Source organism: Apis dorsata, unplaced genomic scaffold (genome assembly GCF_000469605.1).
Source record: "Apis dorsata unplaced genomic scaffold, Apis dorsata 1.3 scaffold_383, whole genome shotgun sequence".
NCBI lineage: Eukaryota > Metazoa > Arthropoda > Insecta > Hymenoptera > Apidae > Apis > Apis dorsata.
This window is the reverse complement of record NW_006263645.1, coordinates 607904-626621: the sequence shown is the minus strand read 5'-3', so window position 1 is coordinate 626621 and position 18718 is coordinate 607904. Positions and strand designations below refer to the sequence as shown.

Below are 18718 nucleotides of genomic sequence, written 5' to 3'. Positions count from 1 at the left end.
GGTTTTTACACGATCCTCCGGGCAACCCTCTTCGGGGAGGGCTGCCCTTACGGGGAGGGGGAGGGCGCGTTTATGCGTCGCGCGTGCAGGAATTTTCGAAACGTTGGCGTCGAACAACGTGGAAAACTATCTTTAGAGCTCGCGCAGGGGCGGTGCTCTCGCTCGAAAATAGAATATTCGTCGAGGGGATATAGAGCCTCTGCTGAGAAATCTTACGGTTCCTCTGGATTTCGTTCCTCTCGAAAACGTTTCTTTCATCGAGGTAAACGGGATCGAAAAATTAAGAAGGATTAGATAGATAAGTTGAAATTTTTAATTTTTGTACCTTTGGTATTGAATATCTTGTAAACAGCCGGTTCAGACCGGTTATAGTTAGATTCGATAGTGGATGAAAGACAAGGAATTTTTAATCTTCGTGTTAAGCAGAAAGGTATGGTTGTTGCAGATGAGATAATCTTGATGAAGAAGAATTTTGACAATTATATATAAATAATGTTTAATACATTTTGTTTATCAAAAAATTTTATCTGATTATTATTTTTCTTGTACCAATTGTTTGTTCTTTTAATGCAATCATTTTGAAGATCTTAATTAATTAATATCATCATGTGCAACAACCTAACACATTTCTACGAAACTTCTATTCTAAACGAGTTCTTTTAAAATATATCCCAAATCTGCCAATCCTGTTAATCTTCGAATCTTCTAAACCTAGATTCTTGCCACTGATTCCCCTTCGATCCGAGGAATCCCGAGTTCTTTTCCACTTCGAGCCTCCCATATTTTTTCTTACTCACAGAAATTTCGAAAGTGGATCGAACAATATCGCGATAAATCATCGGCAAACTGACCTCTCTGCTGACTGGTGATCTGCTGTCGAGTGACGTGTCGTTCGGTCCTCTGTTGCATGCTCATTTGCTGCTGCTGCTGCTGTTGCTGCTGCTGCTGCACGATCGTCTGTTGCTGCTGCTGTTGCTGCTGCTGCTGCTGTTGCTGGGACGTTTGTCGCTTCATCTTGGATCAATCGATGGAATCCAAGTCGTTCGGTCGATTCTTCGTGTGGTCGAGCACAAAAAAAAAAGATTGTACGCAGAAGGGGCCGGAACAATCTCACCCCGTACTTTCCTTCCCCCTCTTCCTTCCTTGCTTCCCTCTTTTCCTTCTCCCCCCAGAAGAACTTACGTCTACGAACTTCCGTCACTGGCCACTCAACAACAACAAAAAGATACGCAACGCAGCCGAGAAAAAAATTCGAAGAAAAGGAACAGATCCTCGTGTCACTCGCGAATATATATATATATAGTATATATATATATATACTCGAAATAATTAAATCCTCTTCTTCTTATTATTCCTTCTTTCGTTATCAATATTTCTCTCGTCTTATCGTCTTCAATGTAACTATTTTCTTCTATCTTCTTTCCGTGTGTATTTGCGGTTCGATGTATGTATTTGTGCTGCCTGAGGCCGCGGCTCACTCCAGTCGGCAGAAGTCAAGTCATCATCGAAAAGTCTTCTGTCCCCGAGACTCTTTAAACCAAGACGTCGGTCGAATGCGAATTGCCGGCTGATGCCGCCGCGGAAAACGAACACGGCCTTCCACGAGGACGTGGGTCGAGTTGGTGGGGGTGGGGCTTGGGGTTTTTAGAGATGGAAAAGGGGTGGGGTGGACGTCGAGCGTCCCGACGCTTGCAGAAGATGCGCGAGTTCGTGGAACGAGGACGGGATTATACGAAATTTTTCACACCCTCGTCACACGTAGAGATTAATCGTTTGGATGGAAATAGAATCGCTTTCTCTTTTCCACTTTTCTTTCCTGGTTTTTTGCCTTTTTTCTTTTTTTTTTTTTTTTTTTTTTTTTTTTTTTCTTTTTTTTTGGTAAGGAATAGTCTGTTTCTTTCTCTTCTTCTTCCTTTATGGATATTTCTTCGTTACGAAGGAAAGAAGAGAGTTTTTTTATGAAAAAAACGAAGAAAAGAAGAGAGCTTTTGGTGGAAATAGAACGTCGATTATTCGAAGGTTGATTACTCAAATTATCTCAATAAATAATTAATAATTCTTATATTCTGAAAATTGTTTAATTTTTAGTTGTTTCGTGATAATCATTGACAAATTTGGTGATCAATTATCCAAGAATTGGATGAATTTGTTTCTCAATTAATTTGAATAATTGGTATATAAGAGAAGATGTTTAAAAATTTTGTTAAAGATATAAGAAAATTTGTGAGAATATTATTCAGAGTTGGGAAATAATAATTCATTATTGAAACTAATTATGATAATTATAATAGGGAATAATTTAATAGGCACGTATAATATTTATAACCTGTAATCATTAATTTGTGAACTTTCGTGTAATGAATAATTACTATGCATACTTTATTATATACATTTTTTATTATAGTGTTAAATGCAGGTTTTCAAATAAGTGGTAGCTTATTTAAGACTTTCCAAAAAAATAAATAATTAATTTATTATAAAATTTGTGAAAATAACTCAATCTATTTACAAAATTTATCTCCAATTTAGAATTAGAAATATTATTTTGATTATATTTCTAAATATCCATTAATAAAAAAAATTTTTCCATATAACATGATATTCTTGTTAATTATTATCATATCATATGTAAAAGAATAATATGAATTGAATAAAATTAAATAAAATGAGATATTATATAAAAAGCAAACTTTATATAATATTAAAGTAAATAATTTACTCTATTTTAAAACTATGTAAATAATAAATACTTTAATGTTCTAAATATTTAAAAAAATATAATGAACCTATGAGTTACATCAATGATTACAATCAAAAATATATTATTTCATGTCTAATAATGATTAAATTAATCATGAATCTTTTAATTACAACGAATTTAATTATTCCTTCTATTCATTTATCAATTTAAATATTCATCGTTATACAATCGTTTGAATTCAATTTCTCGTACTCTGTTTTCTAAAGTTATTTCGAGAAAACTTCGTCGATGCTGCTCGATATATATTTTTTTGGCATGATGAGCATTCGATGATAAGTGTTTATAGTTGCAACGACTTAGATCACAAGATTGATTAATGATGTAAAGATGCTCAAAAGTTTTCCAAAAAGTTTAAAAAAAGAAAGGGATGTTATGACGATATCTGGTGATACATTCGATGGAACTAAATCATTTTTAGAATCAGAATCTAAGAATATACAATTATTCAGATTATTCAAGTTATTTTGAATTCTATAAAAAGATTATTTTTGTTCAAATGATTTTCAATTGTGCAATTAACTCAGGATGTTCCATTTAATTCTCGCCTGAAATATCTTTTTTTTTTTGTATGAATATTTTCTTTAAAAAGATTCAAATGATTCATGTATAATATTATAATTGAAATAAAAAATTAAACAGATAATTATTGAAATAATTTTAAATTTTATAAATTTTTATTTCATCGTAAAAAATTAAATGGAGAGTAGTTATTGAAGAGTTTTAAAGTTTAATAAAATAAATAATATAATTCTATATAATTTACTTTCCAATTATTAAAACTTAATTATAAAAATTTTTATAAATTTTTATATGTAAATGTGTTAAATTTGAATAAGAATTATATTAAGGACAGTAGATACAACGTAGAATATCATGAACTTAACTGTTCTTCTAAATTTCTTGCCCAATGTTAAAAATTTATTCATCAGACTTTCACGTTGTGTCGGTCTTTTTAATAATAAAATATATTATGCTAACAGTATCATGTTGTCCTAGTTATTCGAAACAAACGTCGCTCAAAATATACATTTCTTATTCAGGAATTCAAATCTGATAATCTTGAATTAATTAATCCTCAAAAAAATATTCAAAGCTCTTGTATATGTAATAATTATCTATTCAGATTGATTTAATGATATTGATATCTTAGAAAAATAAAATTGATATTATATAATTAATATTCATAATATTTTCATTTTAAAATATATTTCTACATTTAAATATATTTGGAAAAAAAAATAAAGAGAATCTATTATTATTCTCTTACTATTAATACACTCTTTGTTCATCAATGAATAATACTGAATAAGGTATTTATATAAATTCTCCTTGAAATAGTAAAGGTAATGATTCAATTGTCACCAACAATTGCTTACTTATTTCCCTAAATAACCTATTCAATTAAACATTAAATTGCAAATCAATTCTTTCTTCTTAAAAAAAACACAACTATCTGCAAGTCATAATGTAATTTCATCTTCAAATTGATTTTTATATTCTTAATGATATATTCATCTAACTTTCTAATCGTTTAAAATTAATATTCAAATAAAAAATTCCTGTTATATTTTACTTATATTATTATCAATAAATAACTCTATTTCTAATTTTCCAAATGAATCCAAATCATAAATCAAATCAATTCCTTAATTCTCAATTTCTTCCTCAAAAAAATTTATTTAATTATTAAATCTTGATATTTCAATACGAAATATCTTTTCTTTCGTGAATTTTAATATTAAAATAAATTCTCACTTTAAATTACTTATTAAATTATAAAAAAAAAAAAAAGAAAATAAATAAAACAGAAACCCTCAATTGGAACAAACCACGATCAACAAAAATTTGAAACAAACATTCTTCTTTATAATACCAAACACTTATTTCGAAAGTTCACTGAATCACCCCCAATCAAAGCTTTCTTTTCTAACCATTCCTCGTGGAAGACCATGATCCAAACAAAATTCGCATTCGAATCTCTTTCACCGTTCAAAAAATTCTCTCTTTTGAAAAAAAATCTCCTTTATCGACCATTCCATCGAATATGAATACCTGTTACTCGTACCAAATGAGAGGATGGAAAAATCGATTAATAATCGTCGATACTACGATAAACGATTAATCGAAACCCGTGGCCCGAGCGGAGCCGCAAGTCGACGCGCGGCTCACGCAGCGTTCTCGCGCTCACTGACAGACGCCCACGCATCTACGCACTTCTCACACACCTCTGTCCCCTCGAACCGTTCCACGATCGCCCCAGCCCCTTTCTCCGCCGCGTTCTCCTTCCACCGCTACTCGTGTCTAGCGTATACAGGGTGTTGATATATTTTTGGGCACGCATTTCAAGGCTCTAGTGATCGAGGAAAAATACAAAAATTGGTCGATTTATGAAATTATAAATCATTTAGTTGGATGAAATGGTCCTATCTTTTCAAATTAAATTGAGTATTATTTAATTTGAATAGAAATTGAAGTAGCTATGGATTTTTAATTATTAGAATTGTAGGAAAGTATTGTTGTGTAAACCAAAATTAATATTGGTTCTATTTAAATCATTATTTTTATAACAATGCTTCGATTTTACTTATTTCATATTTTTAGATCAGTGGTTCTAGTGTTAATAAATAAGAAATTTATAATTTAATCGAAATTTTTGTATGAATATATTAACACCTTATAATGTGTTAATATAATTCGTATGATTTCAAAATAAAATTTATGCTGATAATGCATTATTTCTCAAATACTTTTAATGAATCACAGATACATATAAGTCAAAACAAATATAAAAATTGATATAGAATGTCGAGGTTAATATAGAATTGAGGTTCATTTATTAAATTATAATATAATAAATAATTTAAGGATTAGATGAAGTGAAACGGTACAGCGATCTCTGTCTTATCTCATAGTATTTATAACTTATTAAATAAATCTCGACGATATTTTTATATACGAATTTTTGTGGCCTTTAAAATTGACCTTCGAAAGTTATCCCACACTGTATCAACACACTATATAAAGCGCGTTCCTCTCTTTCAACTGCTTCTCGTATTTTTCTCCGTCTCCCTCTTTCTTTCCTTACTTGTCTCCCTCTTTTTTCTTTCGTTTAATTTTCCTGCTCGCACGACACCAGTCGACCACGTCTTATTCCCTCACAGAGCGTTGGCGTATGAGTTTTTACAAATGACACACCAGAAACGCGTGTCGTATCGAGAACACCGTTGCTGTTGTGTCGAATCTGGGGCAATTGTGATCTTACAGATGCTAGGAATAAATAATTCTTTTTACACTGAGATTGAAGATTTTCTTGATTTTAATGATTTGATGAATGTTATATCTCTGCTCAATGGTTGAAGGAGTCTTAATTTATGTGCAGACGTAGGAACAAGTTCATGAAGAGAATAGATGTAATTGAGGAAGTACTTAAACTTAGAAAAGTAAAGTGTGAGATACTTCTCTAATGTTTTTATTGTTTTACCTATTATTTTCTTATTTGTGTATAGACTAGATATTAAAAAATTATTCAAGGAAATGAATATTAGTTGACATTAGAGTGGTGGATAGTTGTTCAATTAACATGTTTTATTTTTAAAAAATTTTCAATAGATATTATTAATTATATCAAATTTCCTTTGAAAATCTTTCAAAAATTCCTTCCTATAGAATACTTTCTATTGAATAAAAATTCCTTTTGTAAAAAGAAAGTGGAAGAAACAAGTTCTAAACCAAGTCAAATAAAGGTGGAAGAACAAATATGGAGTGAATAACTACTTTCTTCTATTCTTCTTTCAAAATAATCTTCAAGTGATTTTTCTGATAAATTTTTAATCATAAAATGATCCACTTTGTTATTGTCATACGTTTTAAGCTCCAAAGACTTCTTGTTTCATTCCTCTCTATTCAACGTCTCGCGAAAATCATTTGTCTCACTCATACATATTTGTCATCTTCCTTTTCTCGAATTTGTACGTATAATACAAATCATTTAAACAGTTAGGTTTGAACAACCTCTTGTTCTCATGCATCTGTGTCATGAAATTTGTGTCTTCTAAAATTATATAAGTTACAATCAACGATAATCTCAAGCAATATGAACGAGTTCGCTTTCACATTATGAATAATGAATTTGGTACTCGTTTGATAAGAATGAATATAAAAAGTAAATGTGATACACATTTAAATTTTCAAATGAAACGAATATATATATTTTTTGAAATTGCTAATTACAATTTTGAATGTTAAATCATATTCTAATGATAGAATCAATTCTGAATCATATATTTCTTATCAAGATTCAAAGTAATTAAAATTTCGATCGTAGCATTCCAAACATATTTTAATCTTACTGTTATCTTATGCATAAATTTAAAAAAAAAAGAATCAACTTTCAAGAATTTTAAAGAAGAACAGAATTCTTGTACGAGAAACAATTCGAACATTTGATTACGTTTGATCATCATCATTGAACAAATTTAGAATTTATTATCTTCACTTATTTATCTCATAATAATGTCTGCACATGAATAATTAAAACTAAATAACTTATCGTTTTTTTTTAATCATTTTTTCACCTACAATTCAATATTCAAACAAAGTAAATTAAAAAATTAAAAATTTTAAACTTAATTCTAGATACAAAAAACATTAATCATAGTTTATTTTTCAAACAATTTACAGTTTACACTAAATAAAGAGAGATGATTGTAGAGAGCAAGACTGTTTCCTCTCTTCGAAATTTTTTAAACAACGAATTTTAAAACTATTTCAACATTATTATTTGACTTTGTTGCTAGCAATAAATTACATAAATTTTCGAGTAAAACAGATCGAACGAATATATATATATAATGTCGAAGGTCAACTTGTCGAATATTTCCAACCGATATTCTCACTTCGCTCCGCCAATAAATTAAAACGCGACAATGAAACGATTTATCGGTTTCGGGCGGGCATTGTACGTGCCAGACACGCTATTAGCCCGAGTCGAACGTTTAGATTCGTCGAAGCAACGGTCGTAAATTCGTTTTCATTCCTAAACTCTTCCCTAGAATTCTATCCCGATAATATCACGAGCGACCAATTTGTATTAATTGTTCGTTACGCCGGCCACGTATACGCGAAAAATTCTGTCCAACCGTTATAACGTCGAGACGAATCGGAGCGAGACTCGAGCGGGCAATAACGAAGGTGCACATGTGTTTTTCGATGTAATACGAAATTTTCATATTGAATAAAAAATGGAAGAGAATACAATGTTCGAGGAAAATAACGTTAGAAAAATTTCTTTTCGATATTAGAATATCGATAAATTTTATAAAATATTGATATACTGTATAAATATTTAATAAAATATAAGATAATACAATAGAAATAGAAATAAAGAGTCCAAAGATGATAATTAAAATAATAAGATACTACATTATTTTAATTTTTCCCTATACACATAATCTATCACATAAATCTATCAAGACGTAGTATTTCGTGAAAATTAAACTCATCTTTAATTAATTCATCAATATTTCGTATTATGGGATAATACTGTATCAAAAGAAAATTCTCAATTTATTCATAATCTTCTTCCAAAATGAAATATCAGTCGACGAAGAAACATACAAAAAATTACATACATTGAAAATAATATTATATAATTTAAACGTAGTATAATGTAAACGATATTTAATATTTAAACGTAGATTCTTGAAGAAGAGATATGAATGAATAAAGACAAAGAAGGTACCTATATAGAGAAAGTATAAAATCGTATAAACGTAGATCGATTAGGGAAGAGTGGCGAGCAGAATGATCAAACGGTAACCTCTGCATAATCCGACACTGGAGGCGCGAGTTGTGGGTCAAATGCAAACCGCGCGACCGTGTAATTCAGACATTACGGCAAGCAAGAATCGCATAAAGCGTACAATGCGTTCGGTTTCACGTTACGAGGTGAGAGAGGCACACGAGTGAACACACGGACTTACGCGAAAAACGGTGATCTTTTGCAATCGTGACAAAATAGAATATTCTCGTTTAATTGTTTATGTTCCGAGAGTTTCTCCAGTGTTTCGTTGAAAGAAAGAAAGAAAGAAAAAACGTTTTTCTTTTTTATTGAATTAATAAGTTTTCTCGTTAGATGATGATACTGGTATCTCTTTAACAAATGCATATTTAATTTCTTAAGATCTCTGCAAATGTTTTATAAGTGGACAATGTTAAAAATTATTGAAATTTGTTTAAATTATACAAAAAACCTATTAATTATTAAATAAACAAATTTATAAATATATTATTGTATTTAGAGATAATTAAATTATACAAAAAGTCTACTAATTATTAAATAATTATCTCTAAATACAATAATATACATAATTTCTTTATATCTGTAATTTTTAAAAGATCTCTTTTTAATTTTATAATTTCAATGGCAGCACAATTATTATATACGCATGGAAACATTATAAAATATTGGAATTAGAAAATAAATTCAAAAAATAATATTTATTTCTTTGCGAATTCAGAATAACGGTTATTTGTTCCCGAAATTACGAGTTGAATAAATATAAATTCTAATTTCATATAATATTTCATATCTTTCACTACGTGAAACTATCATGTAGCGGCTACGTGAAAGATCGAGGAGATGAGACTTGGATTTTGTTTCGTTTATTTCTGGCTTGTAAGTACGCGTAACTCGTTGAGAATTATGTTCACGCAGGACTCTAGAAACTGGCAGTGTTCACTCGATAGAAATATTCGTGAAACGTTTTGACGCTCGCGAAACTTTGGAGGTTAGGTTACCTTAGGTTAGGTTTGTGAGTTTTTAAAAAATAACCCGTGAGGGTGGAAGCGAAAAAAATAGAAAGAAGAGAAAGGGGAAAGGGATAAAGATGCACGGCTCGAAATTCTCGATGGATGGACAACGGAGACGATCCACTCGAAAGATGGGTCATCAGATGAATCATCGCGCTTCGCCAAGGTAGCGCATAGCGACGCGTCTATTTTCGAGTTCTCGATGGATTTCTAGGGACGGAGTGGCGGAAAGGGGTGGTCGTGGTTCGTGATTCAACGCCTCACCACCAAAAAATTTGTACACACCATCTGCCCTCCGTATATACGTGCGAGATCAGCAATGATCGGAGGATACCCACCTGGCCACGACACGTATGCTATTTTCGCGGACGGCCGAGAGTAATCGTTCGAAGGACCCTGAATGTGGGTTAGCCAGCCACTCTGCAACGTTTCCCCGTGTTCGAGGCAATGAATCGAGATTAATGGACATCGCGAAAAGGTTGACGATATTCTTTGGATACAATTGTTTCCTAACCTGTGGTCGATGCTCGAAAACGAATGGCATAGAATCCTTTCAATTATATTACACAAAAATACATTTTTAATCATTTCAAAATTGAAATGAAACGAATAATGAACACTGATATTTGCTAAAAAGTTGTGTTTCCTAACTTTTATTGGTTAGATAATCTTTGATCTAATGATTAGATCACGAAAATGCATTTTTAATTATTTGATAATATCTATGGCCAAATAACTTTTGATCTTTTTTTTTCATAAAAATGTAACTATATTAAAAATTAGAACTAGCATTTGATTATATTTTTGCCACTTCGTGATACTAATGAACGAAATTTAAAATTTTCTATATATAATTATAAGTAATTGAAAAGAAGAATAATTGTAATTGTAATTAAAATAATCGGTTACGATTCAGATTGAGAATCTATGGAATAAGATGGAATAAGATTTAATGGGAATGGACATTATTTGAAACGTGGGTGGAGTTTGAATTCTTTCGATTCCAAAAATTATTCGTTCGTTATTAAGATTTTGAGAAACAAACAAGGAAAAAAAACGATTACGCGAATAAGTGTAACGCGTTGAGTGGTATCAAAGTGTATTTTTGGATCTTCTGAATTCGATTCGCCATTTTGCGGACGCAGTGAATCTCTTTTACAGATTCGTAGTCGGAAGAGGTGTGTAATGATTTTTGATGAAATTGAAGAATTTTCAAAGAATCGAGAATTTCTCCACTTTCTTCGAAACGAGTATAATTTAGATCACGTTCGTACTTTTGCAAATATTTCGCTTGGATGAGACAACTTTCTAATTAACATAAATATATATTTGTCGAATACTTTTAACTGAACAAATATATGTGCCTGTTGTATGTGCATTATCTTTATAGTATCGAAATAAAAAAGATGTATTTTTTTTGAAAAATAATCAATAGAATCTAATTTCGAAAATTAGAAATTAATGAAAATCCAAATGAATAATTATTTTTTCCAAGTCGTATTTATGTGCTTGTGTATTTTATAAATATTATAATTAAATACGGAATAAAATATTTCTTATTTCTTTTAATTAATAGAAAAGATATATCTTTTTCAAAAAGTGTTATAGATTTTTCCAAATCAAAAAATCTATATCGATTTTGCATATAAGAAATAGAAAAGAATACTATATTTCTTATTCAATAATAGTTAGAATAAGAAATTTCATATTCATGAAAATCATGAACTCATACAGTTCATAAAGATCTAATTTAATAAAAACATGATAAGAGCCTGATAATAAAAAATATCATCCCGTTTCTTTAAATCAAGATAAGCATTCGAGATAAATTTACATATAGTAAAAAAATGAAAAAGGACAAGAAATTTTACACACGTTTCCAAGATTTTCCAAAAATCAAATTTTCAAGAGAAAAAAATTTTTTCAAAAATTTAACGATAAGATACAAAAATAATTCTCATAATCTCGTTAAATTTAAAACGTTAAATAAAATACCAGAAAAAAATTTAAAATCCAAAAATAATAATTCCAAAATAAAATTGAATCGTGAATCAAATCAGGGTAAACAGGGTAAACGTAAAGATTGACGAACAAAATACAACGAAAATAATAATTGCACACGGAATGGGAAGCGGATAAATAAAAAACTTACCTCCGTCCTCCGTCCTCGGCTTCGCGGAGCGGGAATACTCGCGATCGAAGCAGAAATCATCGCGAAACGAATCGTTCGCCTCGAAATCGGAATACTCGAGTCGCCGCGCTATCGTATTTCGATCCGTTATCTCCTCGCATTCTTCCGTCGTAATTCGCCTCTCGCGATAGCCGCCACCTGCGCAACTAGAAATCAACCAGAACACGTCTCGATATTAGTCGAATGGACGACGACGACGTTCAACGATCGATCGCGATCGATCGCCACCTACCTGGGATCCGCGTTCAAATTCCACGGGACCGAGTAATCGTGTCGCGTAGAATGTTGACGATCCGCAGGTATCGATTTCACGTCGTTCTCTTGCGGAAGAAATAGGTCTTTGAGAGCCACGTACCTGGGCGGGCTCTCCATGGCCCTCTCGTTGATGTTTTGGTCCCTGTACGTTCCATAAAATGGCGAAGGTACTCCTGGAATTTAGGTTCAGGCGCTTGTCGTGAAACGAGAGATTGAGAGGTTGAAAGAGGGACGATTTTTGTTATTTAATTTTGTGCGAATTTTATAAAATGGTAATCTTGGAATTACATTTTATAAAGGAAGATGAAATTGGAATTAGAATTTGAATATTTGTTACGATTGAAAGAGATTGGAATTTTTATTATTTTATAAAATGGAAATATGCTTGTTGAGATGTGGTTGAAAGAGATGGAATTATTGTACTAAGCAATATTGTGTGCTGTGTTTAGAGGCACGAATGTGTATATTGTTTGTTTGAATTGAATTTTGAAGTAAATACTAGGATAAATATTTTTTTTTTATATTTTACATTTATATTTTAGACTTCTATGAGTGATTGAATTGCACACTATATATTTTGGCATACAGGAAAAGATGTAATACAAAAGAATTTATATTATGAGAATAATTAGATTGGTTACAGTGGACATCTATGAAAAACTCAACTACGTCTATTTGTGTTTAAATAAGATATTATGAATATTTAAGAAAAAATTAATTTGTTACTATAAACCAGATTATACATTAATTTTATAATAACAATTATTTTATTATGAATGTTATATTTAGTATTATGATTCTGTTTTTAAAAAAAAGAAAAAAAGTTTTAAAAAATAGATAAATTATTGGATACAATATATATATATATATACAGATTGTAACAAAAAAAAAAAATAAAAACCAATTCCATTGATTAGATAAAATTAATATATATTATCCTTGACACTCTTTTGAAGAAAAGTGGGCAAACTTATTATTTAACTTTTTAAATGTATGTAAATATATCTTGTGAATTATTTACAAGTTTCCTTCATAATATTTTATTTCTATTACATTGATGCAAAATAAGAATACATGCAATGAAATCTAACATATAAGCAACTACATATAAGCAATAATATTTGTAGAAGAAAACAAATATAAATCAAGTATACATAAAATAACAATTGAAGCAAGCGTATAAATAAACATGCATATTTTTTCACACGCACAAATTAATTAATATAATTATAATTATTAATAAATAAACCACAAACAAATATTAATCTGATAAGAAATCCAATACATATGAAACATAATATTTTTACATCTTTTAAAATCCACAATAATTGGATCAACTTTTATTTTTATTTTTATTTAAAATTCAATTATACAGCAATAAAGTATAAATAAAATTAGATAAAAATGTTTATTTCATAGAAATATCAGAAATATCTTAGTCGAATCGTGTCAAATATTAAATTAATTGTCATTTCATTGGAATAGAAAATTTTTATTCGCAGTTTTCTCGACTTCTGATCAAACGGGGCAAAGAAGAAGATACAACAACAACGTTTTCGCTCGATGAACAAGCGTTTTCGTAAAATTTAGTCGAACCAAGAACTATTTTTATCCAAGTGTTGCATGCCAGACCTCCCGGAGATTTGCAATCGCATCTTATTACGTTTCCTTGAATTCCGTGCGGAACGATTAAATGAAACTTCTGTTTTGTAATTCGAACAATGACTTCCGCTTTCGTTACGTCACTCATTTAACGAGAGAATCGAAACGAGACAATCTGTCAACATGACATTTCAATCAATATGCTTTTCGAATTATACATTAAAATGTGGTACGAAAAATTATTAAATGATTTTATAGGTTCACTCAACTGAATATAATATTAGATACAAACAAAATTTTCAAGAGGCTAATTGAAAGAAATGTTCAAAGAAAATTATAAAATTGAAACTTCTATGAATCTTCAATCTTTTTTTATACTTTTTTTATACATATTTTTAAATTTATAATAAATATCCTTTAGATGCAAATAAAATATATAGCGAATCTTGTGTATTCATTTTCTTTGCTTGTCTCACTTTTAAAAATGTATTATTTATGTTATTTTTCTATTGAATCTTTTAGACAATATTGTATCATTTTTAATGTGAAGATTGTATAATTACTGAGTAATTTTTCTTGAATAAATTCTTTATTTATTTTGTATTTGTATATTTTTGTTCTTTATATTTTATTGGCCTCGCAAAAGAAATTGCATATCAATCATTTTTTTCAGTTAAATCGACTTTGATGTTAGTTCGATCATAAAGTATCTATCTATGAATGTACCTATTAAATTTAAAAGATTGGAAATTTTTTTATGACATAGCTTTATTATTAGTACATATCTTTAAGCACTCTGTTATCTTTATAGCCTTATTAACATTCCTTAAAAGTTTTTAAATTATATAAGGTATTTAAAAATTCCTTTATTATATTTTAAACATCTCTTTTTTTTTGCAAATATATCGTACATAAAGATGCTAAAATATTTTTAATTTTCATATCCTCCTCATCATCTTCATGAAAGTAGTATATCTTTTAACTTCATATTTCTATACTATTCAGTTAAATAATAATTCTTGCATAGAATCAATTACTAGTCCATAAATAAAAAAAATAAATAAATTATCATACTTAATTATAATAAATATAAATATTTTTGCTAATAATAATAATTTTTACGCACAACTAATTAATTTCAACAATTTCTTGAAAATCATTTGGGGAAAAAGAAATTTGACAAAAATCATGCAAGAATCGAGCAGACGAGATTTAATAATACGAATGAACAACTATGACGCGTTTTTTTTTTTATGAAAAAAGAAAGCAAAGAGAAATAGTAACAGGATCTTTAACAATCGCAACCGCTTGTTTTTCTCTCGTTTATTCTTGGATCGTCGACTCATATTTTCCATCGCATTCCGGGATTACCTTACCGTCTATTTTCATACCGCATCATCCAATAATCGTTCATCCTGCATACGAATGTTCGAGCATTCGAAAATATTAATTTCTCCAAATTTCTAAAAATATTATCCGTCATTCCATTATGCAATTAAACTGCAGTTTGTATAATTATATGACATCATTTTTCTCTATTATCTTCTTCTACTTATTTATTTATCAAATTTTTATTTTGGCAATTTTTTTGATTTGGAAAAAGAAGTATTTTTATATTTTGAAAATTTTATTAATTTATTTTTCATTTTTTTTTTTTTATTAATTCGATATTGAATATTATCTTGCCGTTTCATAAGGAACGCCTGTATTTCATCACTTTTGAACGTAATAGTATCCTGCTTTACATATTACGAAATTCAAAGCAGTGCAGCAGAATAGCGTTTCCAAACTTACGGACAATGTAACGTGTGTATATACATCGAACGTTGCTAATTTTAAAATGAGATATATTCTTCGAAGAAATATTACGATTTGATATTAAAAATTTTATATAAAAATGAAATTTATCTATTGGTGATTTTAAAGTTCTTTTTCTTTTTTAAATTAGTTTCATTCCCTTACATTTTTATTTTTAATAATAGTAATATAAAAATTATATTCTAAACAAATTTTTTAATTTTACGAATTTTATAAATCTAAATTTTATATTTTAATTTTTTTAAATAAAGAGAAGAATGAAGGGCAGATCATCGATTATGAACCAATTATAATTTTTTCGAAAATATACTCAAAAATAGATTAAATTTCATTTCTTTCAAGACATTAAAATATTCGCAAATATTAAATTACGATTTTTCCAAAAATATTGAATTTCAATAATAATAATAATTTTATAATAAAAATATTTTTGGACAATACATTCAGAAATACCCTTGATTTTGTTTCGACGAATATATATGATTCCACAATGTGAAAAGCTCAATTAACAAGCTCTATACGAGGCCATGATGATGTTAGTAATCCGAATGTTAAGCAGTGACGTTGTGCTCTATATATTTCTTTTACTTTCCGAAAATAAGTGGATGCCTGAAATACATGTGACTAATCGTGCAACATGAAGACGGAAAACAATACTTTTCGATACATTATTGCGACATGTTCTGTTTATTTACGACATTTTATTTTCTCGATTGTTAGAGTAAATGTTACACTATTCTAAACTATGTTAAGAGTTCTGGAATAATTTTTAACTTTTAACGCAATATCTTGTCAAAAAAGATATACATATCGACAGTTTAACATTTAAGAGTTTCGATAATTAGAGTACTTTCAAACTGTATGCAAATGGCTCGCAAAATTATTTGAACACATTTTATAAGGAAATTCATTTAATCTGAAAATTTTGACTTGTTGAAGTATGTACAGCATAATAAATTATATGTGGAGCTATTTTTTCTTTGTCGATGAAAAATCTCTTTGAGGGGATGAAATTAAAAAAAAGAAAAACCTAGAAAGTTTCAAAAAGTTTCATCTTTTCTTATTTTGAATACAATTTTATTTTTTTTATTTTTTAAAATGATAGAGCAATATAAATTATAAACATTTTGCGTCAAATATATATATATATATATAAAGTTTAAATAATTTCATGAGCCATATATCAAATGTTCTTACATTATCGAATGTTCTACTTATTCTTCGAATTAGAATTGTTCGTAAAGTTTCCACGTGTATTACAGAACAGAATAATACGAAAACTGTGAAATTTACGTACGATTTAGTGTAATCAAGAAATGATTATTTTTCTTATTATTTCTTTTTCTTTCTCGAGAGAGGATGCTTTAGTTTATTTGATCCAAAAATATTTTCGATTATTTATGAGTAAAAAATTTCTGGAAAAAATTTCGTCGGTTTTCAGTTTCTGAGAATTTTTATTTGGACTCTATTTTTAATTATCGTTTTATGAATTGTCGAGAGAAGTGATTTTAGAATTTTTAGAGGAGTCACTCAGTAAATGTAAATTATGTTTAAGTAATAGCTTGGAACGAATTGTTTTTGTTGGTTCCAATATCGTGACTAATTTGTCGTTATTTAGAATATATACTATTTATACTATTATTACGAATTTATGACTGTACTTACATTTATTATTAGTGCTGATTACTTGTTAATGTCTTTAATAAATTTTATTAGATTTCGTGAAATTTTACCTACTTTATCTGACAATATTTTAACTGTTTTTAATGTAATGTAACTGTAATTTAATGTAATTTACATTAAATTAATTTTTTCAGAAAAGAATTTATAAATAATAATTATAATTGAATATCATAATTATAATAAATAAATATACTATATAAGAACTTTTACCTCATAATTTATTTAAAAATTTTATACTAATACTTTTATCCTATTGCAATAGTTTTTCTTTTTTTTTTTTTTTTTTTGAAAATTATTCAAAATATAAAAATTCTTTTAATATGAAAAATTAATTTTTTAAATAAAAAAATTTTTTTTTTTTGAAAATTTTTTCAAAAAAAAAAAATTTTTTTATTTAAAAAATTAATTTTTTAAATAAAAAAATTTTTTTTTTTTGAAAATTATTCAAAATATAAAAATTCTTTTAATATGAAGAATTAATTATTGTCACGATATTAGAACGAATTTAAAAATAGTACAAATACATTATAATTAGTCTGCAAATGTTTATATTATTACAAATAAATGAATCTTAAACAAAGATTTAACTTATTTCTCAAATCTTCAAATAGAATCCAGTATTTCTGAATATTTTATGGATATTTTTCTTCGCGTATTACGTTATCTATTCCACGAATCTTCGTGCATTGAATTTTTTGCATGAATTAATAAACATCCGCGATACACTTATAATTAACAAATTAAAAATAAATTTGAAACGGAACGAGAAAGCGTTAATTACTCCACTCCCTTATGGCTACATCATGCTGATACCCAGTTAAATTAGCATAAACACCTACCATTTCGTAACCATAACCAACGATGCTCAATCACGGCATCGTGTGTATAAAAAATCGCACCATTGCCATAAGAAATAACAACCAGCCATATAGAAATACAGAGAGAAAGAGAAAGAGAGAGACACAGAAGAGGAGCAGTGGGAAATAACAGGGATAAGAAAATAATTCGTTACACCATAGTACCCAAGTTTTTTTGTATTGCAGAGGAAGCACACGTTTATTTACACATTATTTCCAATAAATTGTTTGCTGCAATGAGTGACAAGTATATGATAACAATAAACGAATCTTTTCGTTCTTGTGTATATATATATATATCTTTATTTCAAAACTGAGCAACGAAGCGTTTTTTCTTCTTCTTCTTCTAATAATAATAATAATAATAATAATAATAATGCTATATATCTCAGACTATAGTTGAAAGAAGATCGATAATCGATACCTTCCCTTGAACGTTTCTCTCGCTCGTTCGATAAATAAATTAATCGTTCTCTTGTTCGAGGACAGCTTGACTAGCATCTGTTTCGTGGAGAATCACGGTGTATATTGAATAATTTAAAAGTTAACATTAACATCGTACATTAATCGATTCAAATTATTATCACTTCAAATTATAATAATTTATTGAAAATTAATATTCTCGTTGCAATTGCTCGATTCATAATAAATTGATTTTTGTATAACGTCCATTGCAAAATTTATATAATCTTACAAAATTTGTTACTTTGTCATGATTTAAATTTAAATTTACCGCGATTC

General features: G+C 28.6%; 1 protein-coding gene across 1 annotated transcript in view; it reads right to left on the bottom strand.

Moving 5' to 3' along the window:
* Window positions 1-18718, bottom strand: part of LOC102675378 (titin) — a 166665-nt gene that overhangs the window by 73286 nt on the left and 74661 nt on the right. The window contains exons 53-54 of the mRNA XM_031512095.1: window positions 11995-12190; window positions 11724-11908 (exon numbers count right to left, since the gene is read on the bottom strand). Coding sequence (XP_031367955.1) covers window positions 11724-11908; window positions 11995-12190 — 381 coding nt within the window. The remainder of the gene's footprint in view (window positions 1-11723; window positions 11909-11994; window positions 12191-18718) is intronic.